At 39.3% G+C, this 14715-nt stretch overlaps 1 protein-coding gene and 1 non-coding gene across 3 annotated transcripts; both read left to right on the top strand.

Moving 5' to 3' along the window:
- Positions 1-262: 262 nt before the first annotated feature.
- LOC121980223 (callose synthase 12-like) lies at positions 263-10996 on the top strand. 2 transcript variants are annotated; one of them, XR_006111457.1, is made up of 3 exons: positions 263-5760; positions 9555-9648; positions 10628-10996. XR_006111457.1 is itself a non-coding variant. In XM_042532190.1 (2 exons), the coding sequence occupies exon 1, from the start codon at positions 384-386 to the stop codon at positions 5757-5759; it is 5376 nt and encodes a 1791-aa protein (XP_042388124.1). In that variant the 5' UTR covers positions 263-383; the 3' UTR covers position 5760; positions 9555-9876. The 2 variants fall into 2 exon arrangements, 1 of the variants encoding a protein (XP_042388124.1); XM_042532190.1 differs by lacking the exon at positions 10628-10996 and having other exon boundaries at positions 9555-9876.
- Positions 3385-3464, top strand: LOC121983641. The gene has a single exon (XR_006112662.1). It is a non-coding gene; the product is annotated as a small nucleolar RNA J33 (small nucleolar RNA).
- Positions 10997-14715: the final 3719 nt, after the last annotated feature.

A 14715-nucleotide genomic window follows, 5' to 3' on the forward strand; every position in this document is an offset into this window, starting at 1 on the left:
TGATGGGCCTCGATGGGTTTTTTTATGTTTTTTTTCCCTAGTGATTTGAAAACGATAACGAAGAGAGAAATTAAAAGAGAAATTAAAAGTTCCCCAAGTTCAAAGCTACCAAATGACTTCGGCTCAAAATTGGGTCAGCACATGTGAAAAAAATCACTTTATTCTCTTTTTAAATTAAATTTTAAAAAATAAATTTACTTTACTATTTTTATGACATTTCCTAAAATAATAGTATTGCCTAACAAAACTGCAAATCCCCACAGGCGGTTGCTCTTCCCATCTGTTGCGTTTTGTACAGCTCGAAAGCATAATATCAGAACAGATCGCAGCGGAGCGAGGGCTTACTACGAGAAGGGGAAGCAACTCTCAGATCTGAGGAAGGTATGAGCCTCCGCCAGCGAGGAAACTGGCCAGGATCCGGCGGTGGCTACGGCACGGAGTCCCCCGTGCCTCCCCATGCGACGGCCGAGGGCTCCGGGGAGGAGGGGGAGGATGCTTTCAACATTATTCCCATCCATAACTTCCTGGCGGATCATCCGTCGCTCCGCTTCCCGGAGGTGCGAGCCGCCATGGCTGCGCTGCGCGCCGTCGGGGAGCTCCGGAAGCCGCCCTTCGTCCGCTGGCACGACGGCCTCGACCTCTTCGACTGGCTCGGGGCCTTCTTCGGCTTTCAGCGCGACAGCATCCGCAACCAACGGGAGCACCTCGTCCTCCTCCTCGCCAACGCGCAAATGCGAACCCAACCGCCGCCGGAAGACATCGACGTCCTCGATGCCAAGGTCGTCCGCCGCGTCCGCAAGAAACTCCTCCACAACTACACCGCATGGTGCTCTTATCTTGGCCGCAAGTCCAACGTCTGGATCGCCGTTTCCGGCATCCGCCGCGCCGCCCCGGACCCGCGCCGCGAGCTCCTCTATGCCGCCCTCTACCTCCTCATCTGGGGCGAGGCAGCTAACGTCCGTTTCGTTCCCGAATGCCTCTCCTACATCTTCCACCACATGGCCATGGACCTCAACCGCATTCTCGAGGATTACATGGACGAGGCGACGGGCCAGCCTGCTCTCCCCGCTACATCTGGCGAGAACGCTTTCCTCGCCCGCGTCGTCACCCCTATCTACGAGACCATCAAGCGCGAGGTCGACGCCAGTCGCAACGGCACAGCGCCTCATTCCGCCTGGCGCAACTATGATGATATCAACGAGTACTTTTGGAACAGCCACTGCTTCGAGCGCCTCCGTTGGCCGCTCGACAGGTCTAAGAACTTCTTCGCCACTCCGCCCACCAAGAACCGCGTGGGGAAGACGGGCTTCGTGGAGCAGCGCTCTTTCTGGAATCTCTACCGCAGTTTTGATCGCCTCTGGGTCATGCTCGTCCTCTTGCTTCAGGCAGCCATCATCGTCGCGTGGCATGGCAACAAGACGTACCCGTGGCAGAACCTCCAAACCCGAAATGACCAGGTCCGCCTCCTGACCATCTTCATTACCTGGGCTGGCCTCCGCTTGCTCCAGTCGCTTCTCGACGTGGGCACCCAGTACAAGCTTGTCTCGCGTGAGACCAGATTGCTCGGTGTGCGAATGGTGCTCAAAATATTCGTTGCTGCGTCGTGGACGGTCGCATTCACGATCCTATACTCTCGGATGTGGAAGCAGAGGAACCAAGACAGAGTGTGGTCGACTGCAGCGAACCGGCGGCTGATGAACATTTTGGAGGCTGCCGCAGTGTTTATCCTCCCTGAACTGCTTGCCATCGTACTCTTCATCATCCCTTGGCTCCGAAACTTCATTGAGAAGACCAATTGGAGGATTCTTTATGTTCTCACCTGGTGGTTCCAGAGTCGCACCTTCGTTGGTAGAGGGCTACGTGAAGGTCTGTTGGACAACCTTAAGTATGCTCTTTTCTGGGTTGCACTCCTTGCTGTAAAGTTCATCTTCAGCTACTTCTTGCAAATCAAGCCAATGATCTCCCCTACCAAAGCCATACTTAATCTTCGAGGTGTTCAATACCAGTGGCATGAGTTTTTCTCCCATACTTCCAGGTTTGCAGTGTTCATTTTGTGGCTTCCTGTTGTTCTGATTTATCTAATGGACATTCAGATCTGGTACTCGATCTTCTCTTCAATGGTTGGGGCGCTAGTAGGCCTGTTCTCACACCTAGGTGAGATTCGTGATGTGCAACAATTGAGGCTGAGGTTCCAGTTTTTTGCTAGTGCCTTGCAGTTCCATCTGATGCCAGAAGAACAGGTTTTTCAGCAGCATGGCTCGCTACGAAGTAGATTCAGAGACGCTGTAAACCGGTTGAAGCTGAGGTATGGCTTGGGCCGCCCATACAACAAGATAGAATCAAATCAAGTTGGTCCTAGCAGGTTTGCATTGATATGGAATGAGATCATTCACACATTCAGAGAAGAGGATATTGTGAACGATCGTGAAGTGGAGCTTCTTGATCTCCCTCCAAATGCATGGGATATCCGAGTGATCAGGTGGCCGTGCTTATTACTCTGCAATGAACTGCTTCTGGCTCTTGGACAAGCAAAGGAATATAAGAACAATGACAGAAGACTCTGGAGGAAGATTTGCAAAAATGAATATAGGCGTTGTACAGTCATTGAGGCTTATGACAGCATTAAATATTTGCTCCTCGAGATCATCAAAGTGGGAACTGCAGAACACTCCATTGTTACTGGATTATTTGATGAGTTTGATGGCAGCATTCGCGCGGAGAAGTTCACAGTAGAATATAATATGAGCGTGTTGCAGAATATCTATGACAAACTGGTTGTCCTACTGAGCACATTAGTCAAGCCAAATAAAGATCTGTACAAAGTGGTCAACACACTGCAAACCCTGTATGACATAGTTACACGTGATTTCCCTAAAAACAAGAAGAGCATAGAGAAACTTAAAGAAGCAGGTTTGGCACCAACTGGATCAACTGAGTTGCCCTTTGAGAATGCTGTTGTGCTTCCGGCTGCAGAAAATGATACCTTCTATAGGCAGATAAGGAGACTACACACAATACTTACATCTAAGGATTCCATGAATAACATTCCAAAGAATCTTGAGGCACGAAGACGCATTGCATTCTTCAGCAATTCATTGTTCATGAACATGCCTCGAGCTCCCCAGGTTGAAAAGATGCGGGCTTTCAGTGTGCTGACTCCATATTACAACGAGGAAGTTTTGTACAGCAAGGAACAGCTTCAGTCAGAAAATGAGGATGGCATCTCCATCATGTTTTATTTGCAAAAGATTTATGAAGATGAATGGGTAAACTTCTTGGAACGCATGAAGAGAGAGGGAATGACTGATGAGGAGGAGCTATGGGGTAAAAGATCAAGGGATCTCCGACTTTGGGCCTCATATAGGGGGCAGACCTTGTCAAGGACGGTGCGGGGAATGATGTACTACTACAAAGCTCTTAAGATGCTTGCATTTCTTGATTCTGCTTCTGAGATTGACATAAGGGAAGGATCAAGGGAACTAGCTTCAGTTGGTTCCTCGAGGAGGCAAATAGAAGACTTAGATAACTTGGAGGATGGTGGTAAGTCATCGCCATCCCAAAATCTAAGTAGAGCTAGCAGCAGCATGTTGTTGTTTAAAGGTCACGAACATGGAACTGCTCTGATGAAGTATACTTATGTGGTTGCTTGCCAGATTTATGGAAACCAGAAAGCTAAGAATGACCCACGTGCCAATGATATTTTGTACCTGATGAAGAGCAATGAAGCCCTCCGAGTTGCTTATGTTGATGAAGTGAAGTCAGGCAGAGATGAAGTGGAATATTTTTCTGTTCTTGTTAAATATGATCAACAACTGGAGAAAGAAGTGGAGATATACAGGGTCAAGCTGCCTGGGCCTCTAAAGCTTGGAGAAGGCAAGCCAGAGAACCAGAACCATGCCCTTATCTTCACAAGGGGTGATGCAGTGCAAACAATTGATATGAACCAAGACAACTACTTTGAGGAGGCCCTCAAAATGCGCAATCTGTTAGAAGAATACTCATCCAACTATGGAGCCCGAAAACCAAATATCTTGGGAGTTCGTGAACATGTTTTTACTGGTTCTGTTTCTTCTCTGGCTTGGTTCATGTCAGCTCAGGAAACAAGCTTTGTCACCCTTGGACAGAGGGTTCTGGCAAACCCTTTAAAGGTACGGATGCATTATGGCCATCCTGATGTCTTTGATCGCCTTTGGTTTTTAAGTCGAGGAGGCATTAGTAAGGCTTCAAGGGTCATCAATATTAGTGAGGATATATTTGCAGGATTTAATTGTACACTTCGCGGCGGCAATGTTACCCATCATGAATATATACAGGTTGGTAAAGGTCGAGATGTGGGCCTGAATCAAATATCTATGTTTGAAGCCAAAGTTGCTAGTGGTAATGGCGAACAGACCTTAAGCAGAGATGTTTATAGGTTAGGCCATAGGTTAGATTTCTTCCGGATGCTCTCTTTCTTTTACACAACTGTGGGTTTCTATTTTAACACAATGATGGTGGTACTGACTGTCTATGCTTTTGTCTGGGGTCGCCTTTATCTGGCTCTCAGTGGCCTTGAGAGTTCCATCAGAAGCAATGCTGACTCTACAAATAATGCAGCTCTTGGTACTGTTCTCAATCAGCAATTCATTATTCAGCTTGGGCTTTTTACTGCATTGCCAATGATCATAGAAAACTCACTTGAGCACGGGTTTCTTCCTGCGATCTGGGACTTCTTGACAATGCAGTTACAGCTTGCATCAGTGTTCTATACTTTCTCAATGGGAACTAAGACCCATTACTATGGGCGAACTATTCTTCATGGAGGTGCAAAATATCGGGCTACCGGACGTGGTTTTGTTGTTGAACACAAGAAATTTACTGAGAATTATAGACTTTATGCACGCAGCCATTTCATAAAAGGAATAGAACTAGGGATAGTATTGACCTTGTATGCTGCCTATAGTGCCATTGGGAAGAATACATTTGTTTACATAGTAATGACCATCTCAAGCTGGTTTTTGGTCGTATCATGGATCATGGCTCCATTTGCATTCAATCCGTCTGGTTTTGATTGGTTGAAAACTGTCTATGACTATGATGATTTTATGAACTGGATTTGGTATCCTAGTCTTATTTCTGCAACATCTGATCAATCTTGGGAGAAATGGTGGAATGAAGAAAATGATCATCTTCGGACAACTGGTCTTTGGGGGAAATTATTGGAGATCATATTAGATCTCCGTTATTTCTTTTTCCAGTATGGTATTGTGTATCAGCTAAACATTGCAAGTCATAGCCACAGTGTTTCTGTGTATCTTCTTTCTTGGATAGGCATCTTTGCTGCCCTTGGCATTTTTGTCATCATGGATTATGCTCAGGATAGATATGCTGCCAAGGAACACTTGACATATCGGGGCATTCAATCTTTCATAATAGTCTTTCTGATACTTGTCATCATTGTATTGCTGCAGTTCACTTCCTTCAAAATTGTTGATTTCTTTACAAGCCTGTTAGCATTCATTCCTACTGGCTGGGGTTTAATCTCAATTGCTCAGGTTTTCAAACCATTCCTTCAATCTACTGTTCTATGGGAATCTGTGGTTGCTGTGGCTCGGTTATATGAAATAATGTTTGGAGTAATTGTAATGGCTCCTGTGGCATTCCTATCCTGGTTGCCTGGTTCCCAGGAAATGCAGACAAGAGTGCTCTTTAATGAAGCATTTAGTCGAGGTCTCCAGATATCACGAATACTTAATGCGAAAAAGTCTACTGACATTTGAGGTACTAATTCATGCTTCTTTTGCTGTATTTGTCATTTGAGCTGTTTATCAACTTTTATTTTTGTGCGACTAAAATTGGAAAGGATGTGAATCTTGTTCAAAATTCACTATTTTCGTCTTGCTTCTTTTTATGGTCAGAGAGTTTACAAGTTGGCTTGTTGCTATCTACTTTTCTTCACTAAGTAACTTGAATATAGCTATCTCATACCTAGACTAAGGTAGAAATCTTCTGTCAGTTTGGCCCAAGCTTAAAGTTGACTTGCTGTGTAGTTCACATCTGTAGTAATTCTCTAGGTTTGAGTCTAGAATTTTAAAGCTAAAATCTTGTATCAGCATGCTGAGTCTTGTTGCATTTGATCTCAGGTTCAATCAAATGATCAGTTTTAGTTTACAGCATATGGTTGAATTAGTAAGTTAGGACATTTTTGCATTATTTATTTCCTGAGGTTCAAAAGTCTTTTGATCTTACTACCAGCTACTTTTATATGGTATCCAGTTCCTTATGCTACAAGGTTGAGTTAATACATGGTTAGTTTCGGTTTTCTAATTTACTCCCTCCCAATGGTGTGGGGCAGTCGCGGGGAGCTGCCAGGATGACAGATTTCACCTTTTGCAGAAGGTTGAGTTAATACATCCTGATTATTCCCAGTATCATAAAAGACACATTTTCATTTATTTAGTTTTTGTTTCTATAAAATTTGGAATACTTCTCACAGATTCATTTGACATCCATTTTCCAACTATCTTAACTACGTTTTTTGTAAGCCAATACAGGAAAAGCCAACTTACATTTATCTGAAACATTGAATGAATTTGGATTAATACAAATTATGAAGGTTAGGTGAATAATTTTCAAGTTATGAACTTTCCAAAAGATGACTTGATGTGTTGTTATTTGAATTAATCTCTTTAATCATTGAAATTTTACCACAACCACATAAAATATCAGTCAGGGTATCTTTGTTACTGGTTTCTTTTAAGTCTATTGCAGTTCCTTTGATTTTGAGTCGTTAAAAGGAAATTTTGCATTTTAGAGTGGTTAAGACTTAAGAGAATGTTTCCTTACCTACTCGGATAGACAACAACTTAAGCATTGAGATCTAGGGTTGACTAGCAAAAAAATATGAACTATTGCGAATTATTTTCATTTCACCGTATCATTTTTCCATTTCTTATGTTCTGGTTAGGGTATTCAATTTTGTATCGTAATTTTTTGTTCTAAATGATGATCAATACATATTCTACAAAGTTGAGGATGAACCTATCTTACATGGAATGTGTCTATACATGCATGCGCTAATAATTTCCATCAGATTAGAATGCCTTTCACTATGAAAAAACGATTTATAACATAAGGATTACATTATCAATAATTTTACCTAATTTCTTAGTTTTAATTGTTTGTATGATTCCAGTTATCCTTCTAAAATTGACACTCAACAAGGCATATTAGTTTTTTTGGTGTTGGAATTCATGTGGAGGAAAATCTCATCCTTGGAGTTCTAAGGATTGTCTAATGAAGGTTTGGATCAATGGGTAATCCTGGACAGGTGTAACAGTGCAAGCCCAACCTAGAGATACTGCAAAAATATAGAATGTGTTAAGAATAAGCTCTGTATGGCTCGGTCCATGCATAAGTCAACCTTAGTGGTGGTGGCTATAGGGAAGTCATTGAAGAAATGATAGTAAATGAGATAGAAAGAATTCCTTCAACTCACAAATGTTGTTTAGTGAGTAATGGTGAAGAACGGTTAGAGATTGGTAGTTAAGCATGTGGTTGACATGCCTTTGCACTAGATGAGATCATTGTCTTTATCTTTGGTAAAATCCAAAAGAGAGTCAAATCTGTAGAATTAACAGAGGTAAAACTTTTTCACAGCCTTAATATTTAAATGACATAAATTAACTTCATTACAAATTGAATTAATTTTTTAAAAATTAATAACTTTTTTTGTGATATAAGATGCCTAGTTATTAGGATGGAATGTTTCAACTCTTATCCCTTCCTCTTCACCTCAGTTGGCATGTCTTCTTACATACTGTCTCTACATTCTTAATCACTAGAGCTAGGGGATTGACTTGAGTACTTCGCTTTTTCATTAGCTGGGCTACATCAGCTTCTAATTGCATTCATTTAACAATGTTAAATTGCTTGCGATACATCGGCGGGCTGATGGATCGCCCGCAGCGAGCGCTTTTCGATTTACCATGGTGGCCGGTGAGAAACTTCTCGGATTGGGCCAGTCACCACCCCAGGCGTAGTTAGCATAAGCTGGATACCTAGTGCCAACTAAAAAAATTTGCTTGTAATACAGCACCAAAAGTAATCTAACACGGAATCAGAATTCACCCAGGAAAATATTTCTAAAACAGAAAAATGGTTAACATAGGAGAATTAGGATCCTCTTAACGACTAGCCCAAATAAAATTGAAATGAATCAAAAATATCTGAGGAAAGAAATAATATAATGCATAAAATAGTTCACAATTAAAATTGGAATAAATCTCTTGTTTTTAAATAACAACTTACAAATTAAAACTACCAAAATAACTTGATCTCTTATATAAAAGGATCTTTTAAACGTTTTGCAAAGGCTAAGCCTTTAAAATTAAATTTCTAATTTGCATTATTCTTCCTTAACATGAAGAACACAACATAAGCTAATTATCAACATTCTGTCATGTTGTTATTTCCATGTGTAAAAATAATTCATCATCAGCATTGTTTAGTTTGGTTATTTTATTATCTTTTCTTGGTCTCTTTTCCAATGAGTAAGAAACTATTGTATTTTGTTTCTCCTAGTTTTTGAGAAATTGAGATTTTATTTTATTTTATTATTTTGATTGCCCCTTCCAAAAAATAATAAAAATTACAATTAATCATTAGGAATATGTTTGGATCTGATTGACCATTGAAATTAGGTGCTTCAAATCCACTATGTTTCTCATTTTCTGATTTTTGTTGCCTTTGTTATTGATTATTATGGTATACATTAAAAAAAGTTCACATTTTTAAAGATTGGGTAATGCAAATACGAGTGAGAATGCATGTAATGCATTGTTTGTGTATAGAGGATGAAATTTGTTAAAAAGTTTAGATTGTTCATGTTACTTCATGAATTTAAGCATGTCATTCACGTCTGACTATTTGTGATCTTCACTCTCAGTGTCTACATCTCTTGTGGATCTCAAATCTCAATCAATCCGTGAGTGTATTGTATTCAGATTTGATCTTCTCTTTTGAAATTTAAAATAGGGTTTCACTGGATTTAGAATTCTTGTATTAATCCCCCCTTAAACTATCCTGTATTACATCCCAACTTGCAGTCCAATCTATTTCTTGACACTTTTGCAGAAATTGTTCAAAGACTTCCCTTGGATGCATTACAGGTTAGAGGGAAAATTAATTTGTCAATGAATAATCTGCTGACAACATTTAGTTACATTTTGCTTGAAAGTTGAAGATAACAATTATTTCTAAGAAAATGGTTTGCTTTAATGGACAAATGGAACTCTGGCCAAACATCATCACCAATGTTTACAGTATGAACATTGTATTGAGAATTTACAAACCTCACTGAAATTATTCATCTAACTAATTCAACTAAAGTAATTAGGTCGCTGGATCATCTTTTAGCTCTTTTGTATGCTTTCATGGTCTGCAAATTTATTAATGCCTTAGAAATAACTAACGCCCCATGGTTTTTACCAGTTACTGAGAAATCATATTCTGCAGCATAATCTTATAGTGTGATAATATTTCAGGAGTATTTAATGTGAAAATGAAATCTACAGGTTAACGTCTAGTTCATGCTTGCTTAGCGGAGATACATTTGCGCGGCTAGAATTTTCTCCATTGTTACTGGTGGGGGAATGCATAGTGTAGGAGGTAACTTTTTCTTAGCTAAATTCCCTTTTCATATGGGATCTGCTTGTATGTATGTATGTAATCATGGAACTGATTGACCCATATTTCCTGCTTTAGATTCAGATAGTTTGAGATATGTTATAATTGTGACCATAATTTGGTATCGATACTGGTGATTTGTTGACTTCTGTAAAAATATTTCATTCTCTTGGCATGGTGGTCACAAGCTATAGATGCATATTCTCTTTCCATGTCAATTATAAAACTTTTCAACCATGCTGCAGTTCAATTGGATGCTTGTGAGGATTAGACTTTGATATTTGTTCAATGGAGATTTCTCTTACAGCTGTCTAATTTTGACTAAGAGTGAAAGTAAAGATTGCTCGTTTCCTCTAACCTTCTAAATAGGTTTTCCTTTAAGTCTCAGATTGTCTCCATGTTACTTTCTGTGTTGTGCAACTCTGCAAACAGCCAATTTCTCTCCAATCCTTCCCGTTTGCAACAGTTGGAATTGCCTTCTTTCACTTTGGAGGTCTATTTCCTTTCTTCTTCCTGTGTACATGGTATTGGAACTAAGGTGAGAAGTTCCTAAAAGAAGCAGAGAAGCTAAAATTAGGTTTCTAGATATTAGGAGCAGGGATTTTCTAGGTTTTATTGGTGAACATGGAAGCCAAACATATTAATGCCTAAAAATATATTCGATATTGCACGTGTTACTACTACACTTTCTTCTTTAACTTTTTTTTCCTCCTATTTATTTTTGAGAGTTTGTTAAACAGTCATTAGATAACATGCCTCATATCACATTGAATACCAATTTAGCTTGGTCTTGGTTGACTAATTTTAGTTAGCCAGCCATTCTCTAGAAGCTTCAACAATGAAACCAAATTCAAGCATGTGCCATCCTTGCTCGAAAGACAGGAATGCCCACCATATTTCTTGTGCTTGTTTAATTTGTTCGTCATAGCAAACTGATGAACTTCTTGCCAATCCTTTATAGGTTAGGAACTTGGGTTGCACATTTCCAGATCTTGAACAGCTTGTTGGACATCTTGGAACAGCTTTAGGAGAAAGAAGTAACTCGAGGAAGGTTGTCTAGCATTTCAGACCACTTTGGGAAAAAGCTTGTCTAATTTTTCAGTATAAAGAAACACACTTGACTAACTGATGCCTTCGGTTTGAGCCGACAAACACAGTTCGACCTGCTATTTTCCAAAGAATTCATTGAATTGGATAAATGAGGCTCGAGTATTGCTAGGGGGATAAGATTTTGTCCAAAGGAACCATGTGTATATATACTTGACCATTGAGGGAGATTAATGCACTCTAACTCATCTTGCCCGCCTAATTGGTTTGGCCATTCAACTCATCTAGCTTAGTCAGGCAATCAAGTAGGGTTCTGATTTGTTTGACCTGGTTACCTCATCTAACTTTAACCACTTTGTCCCTAGAGTTCTTTGCCTATCCCTTTAGGTTTCTCTAATTCGATTGACTCAACTCATCAAATTTGTTCATTAGGCTTCTCCAGCCCTATACAAAGCCATCCCACTAATTGGGTCGATCCCCACAAGTCCATGAAGTATACCAGGAATAATTTTCATTTTTACAAGTAAATAGAGGAATACTCATTTCATAATTTATAGGGGATCAAATAACTTTTCTTATAAATCAAATGGCATTTTTGACAAACGCAATAATCACTTTCCCCAGCGTGAAAGAAAATCAGAAGGAAGCCGAATCTCCCTCAAACCCTCTCAAGGATAATGAAAGGCTATTCTATAGATCTGACATGTCGTATCCATCGTCAATATTGAGTTTTGCAATTCATTGCAATTACAAATTAACTAAAGTCACACCACTTCATCCACGACGAAATCAAGAAGAGATTCGATGGCCATGCCAGCCAAGACTTTTTTTTTTTCCTTTTCTTTTTTTAATGGTAAAATTTGCACATGCTTCAATTTATTTATTTATTTTATCTTTAATTTTTTTTTTTCTAATTGTATTCAATTTTTCGAACCATAAATTTCTCATCGGCCAACGTTTCAAAGTTTTTGTTCTGCTAAGCAGAAATCACTCTGTTGTGTATAGTAGTTTTATTTTTTTATATCAAGTTGTTAGACAGTTCGACTTAATATTTTGCTCATCAAATAAATTCAGGGATTTGACAAATCCCGTAGCTTGGCAGCCTAGCACATGAAGTTTTTAGGCACCGCAAGCATTTGATAAATACACTGCTGAAGAATTGAAATCCCTCGATGTCAAGATTTAGCCGCCGCGCCTCTGACCATCTCGCTATGCCTAGGGCATTCATGCTTCATTTCGTGTGATACAAAAAAGATGATGCACTCATCTAAATCATCCTTTCATAGTTTCATGTCCGTCCCAAGGTATTTGAATGCCGAAAGATTTTCTCAAAAAAAATTATTTCTTCTTAATAAAAAAAAAATCAAATCTTACTCGCGTAAATCTGCCCCTCCAATACCAACTCATGCTTCATTTCCTCTCTGCACCCCGCCCGTACCACACGCTTTATCCTCCTGGAGATTTGACATGAGCATCTGGCCCAGATTTGTCAAATGTAGGGCTGTAAGTGACAGTCTATGCGCTGTACATGATAAAATATACCTTAATTTAATTATTATATATATATATATATATAGTACTTGATAAAATATACCTTAATTTAATTATATATATAATCTCTCTCTAACAACCGCCGTTGATAAAATAAAAATTTCAAAATAAATAATCTTTTTTTCATGTCATAATTCTCAGCAGGAAGTTGATTTAATTTTTTAAATAAAAAGAGTAGTTAGACAGATCTCCTAGAAAGATCAGATCATATAAATCGAATCTACAGTCTACTCTGCATTGTTGGAAATTATTTCTACAATTTGAACGCATGACTCTTAGATCACATGATATATAATAATTTAATCGTTGGGTTAAAGTTCCTTTTCATTGAAATTTTTTAAGTAAAAGAAATTCTATTATGAGTTGCAACCCAACTTCCTACATGGTCTGATATCCAAGTACTTCCTCCGTTCTTTTGTGATTTATGAAATCTGCAAATCCAAGTTGTCTCATGTTGGAAACCTTCGACGACTTATGCATGCTGAAACTTTCCTATCGTGGAAGTTAATGAAATTACATACTTGCAAGTGCATTCTGATCTGAGAGCATTCACATAAGATATTCTAAATATATTTTATTTTAAATTTTATATTTTACTTAAAAAAATTTCTTGTATTAGATACCCTACTAGTTTCCTAAATTTATATTTTATGAATAGTAACCCTTTAAATTTAGGGAATGAAACGCTACCCTAAACATTAAATGAATAATAAAAAAGTATAAAGGAGAGAGAAATAATAATAAATAAATAAAGATATGGTAAATTATAGAGTAGTTGGTGTATCATACATTGAAAAGAGATTCTCTAAATTTAATAAAATTGATAATTTTCATTAAATTTTAGAGATATTAATAGGGAAACTGATATGGATACTTTTATTTAATGGCTGTAGTAGACTTGTTGAGTTAATTACCATATCGTTTCAGCAACTTGAATGGACTGATAACCTTCAATCAGAATCAAAGCTAAAGGGTCTTTCATACATTAAAGCTATATCAAAATTAAGGAAATAAGGTTTTCACAGGGGTGATGCATTGATAAAGCATTCAAGAAAACAAATAAGATTGCCCTAGGGACTATAAAGGGATGCTAAGTGGTGGGATGAGTTCTTTAGATAATAAAGGTTTAAATTTCATCTAGAGCATATTACATTTAGGAAGTTTGAAAACTTTGTGATGCTAGGCCGTCCTAGGACTCCTATTTGGGTGGTTGATCTTGTCCTAAAGCGGAAAAGATGGTTGGCTGACTGGGAAAGGTAACTCTGATGTTGGCCAAATGAAGACTCCTCACTATATTCAAGTAACTCTCAAGCGCTCCTGTATGCAAGAAGAGCGTTAGCGATTGGGCCAGGGAAGAGGTCCCCGGCATTAACCCTCCGATGCTCAAGTCAGTGATCAACTTTTGGAAATGAATAGTAGCGATGAGTGTATCAAATCATGTAGCATTACATACCTGTGCCTATAGATGGAGACCCTTTTTATATTATTATATTGTGTCTGTGCATAAATCTCAAAGCATTTCCAAAAAATGATAGACCATAAATGCGCTATGACACCTTTCCAAAATGGACCCGCAATCTCTGCGATTGATAGGATGGAAACTTTGAATGCACAACTTACATACAGAATATTCTTTGTCCTCCATGCCATAAGATGCCAAAAAGAAATATGAGGGCGTTGAGTCGTGGGGTCTACCATAAGCTCACCTAGTAAGCCGACTGAGTCCTTAATATAGTTCGACCAGCCATCACTCACAAGAGTTATCCGATCGACTCCGGTGAATGCAATCGGCGACCCGGCCTTCACTCCAGTGGACCAAGCGTCTAGCATGTCCGATCAAGTCATATGTTCGGTCGGCTGAAAGATTCGGTCGAGCTCGTTAATGCTTGACTTTATGCTTCATCAATGCTTAAAAGCTCGGGGCATGAGACCTAGCCGACAAGAGAGTCTGATCAGACAGGCTCTCGGTCTAAATGAGGATGCACCTTGGCTCAGAATATTAACCGCCTCTTGACTTTGACTGTCATGCTAGTCGACCTCTTGAACTTTGACTTTCAAGGGGGGTCCACCGTAACTACCGTAGTCGAAGGAGACTGCAAATCCGACTGACTGGGCTCTAATATCACTTGTGCTTCTTGTTTTCTGATCTCGTGGGCATTCATTTGCTTCGAACAAGTATTATACTTTACCACTAGTATTCGAACAAGTATTATACTTTACCACTAGTATTTCTGAGACCCCCTTTTTCTCAATCCGACTATCTTATTTTATACTGTCGTTCGGATTAAGCTAATAAAATACTTAATTGATGTTGCTTCGTGCGCCCTTGCCTCCCAATCGGACGCTCAAGTTTTCGTACTGTCTTTCGAATTAAACTATGAAACACTTAATTGATGTTGCTTCATGCGCCCTTTGTCTCCCGACAGGATGCTCGATTTTTGAAAGGCCACT

This window comes from Zingiber officinale, chromosome 5A (assembly GCF_018446385.1).
Source record: "Zingiber officinale cultivar Zhangliang chromosome 5A, Zo_v1.1, whole genome shotgun sequence".
Lineage (NCBI taxonomy): Eukaryota > Viridiplantae > Streptophyta > Magnoliopsida > Zingiberales > Zingiberaceae > Zingiber > Zingiber officinale.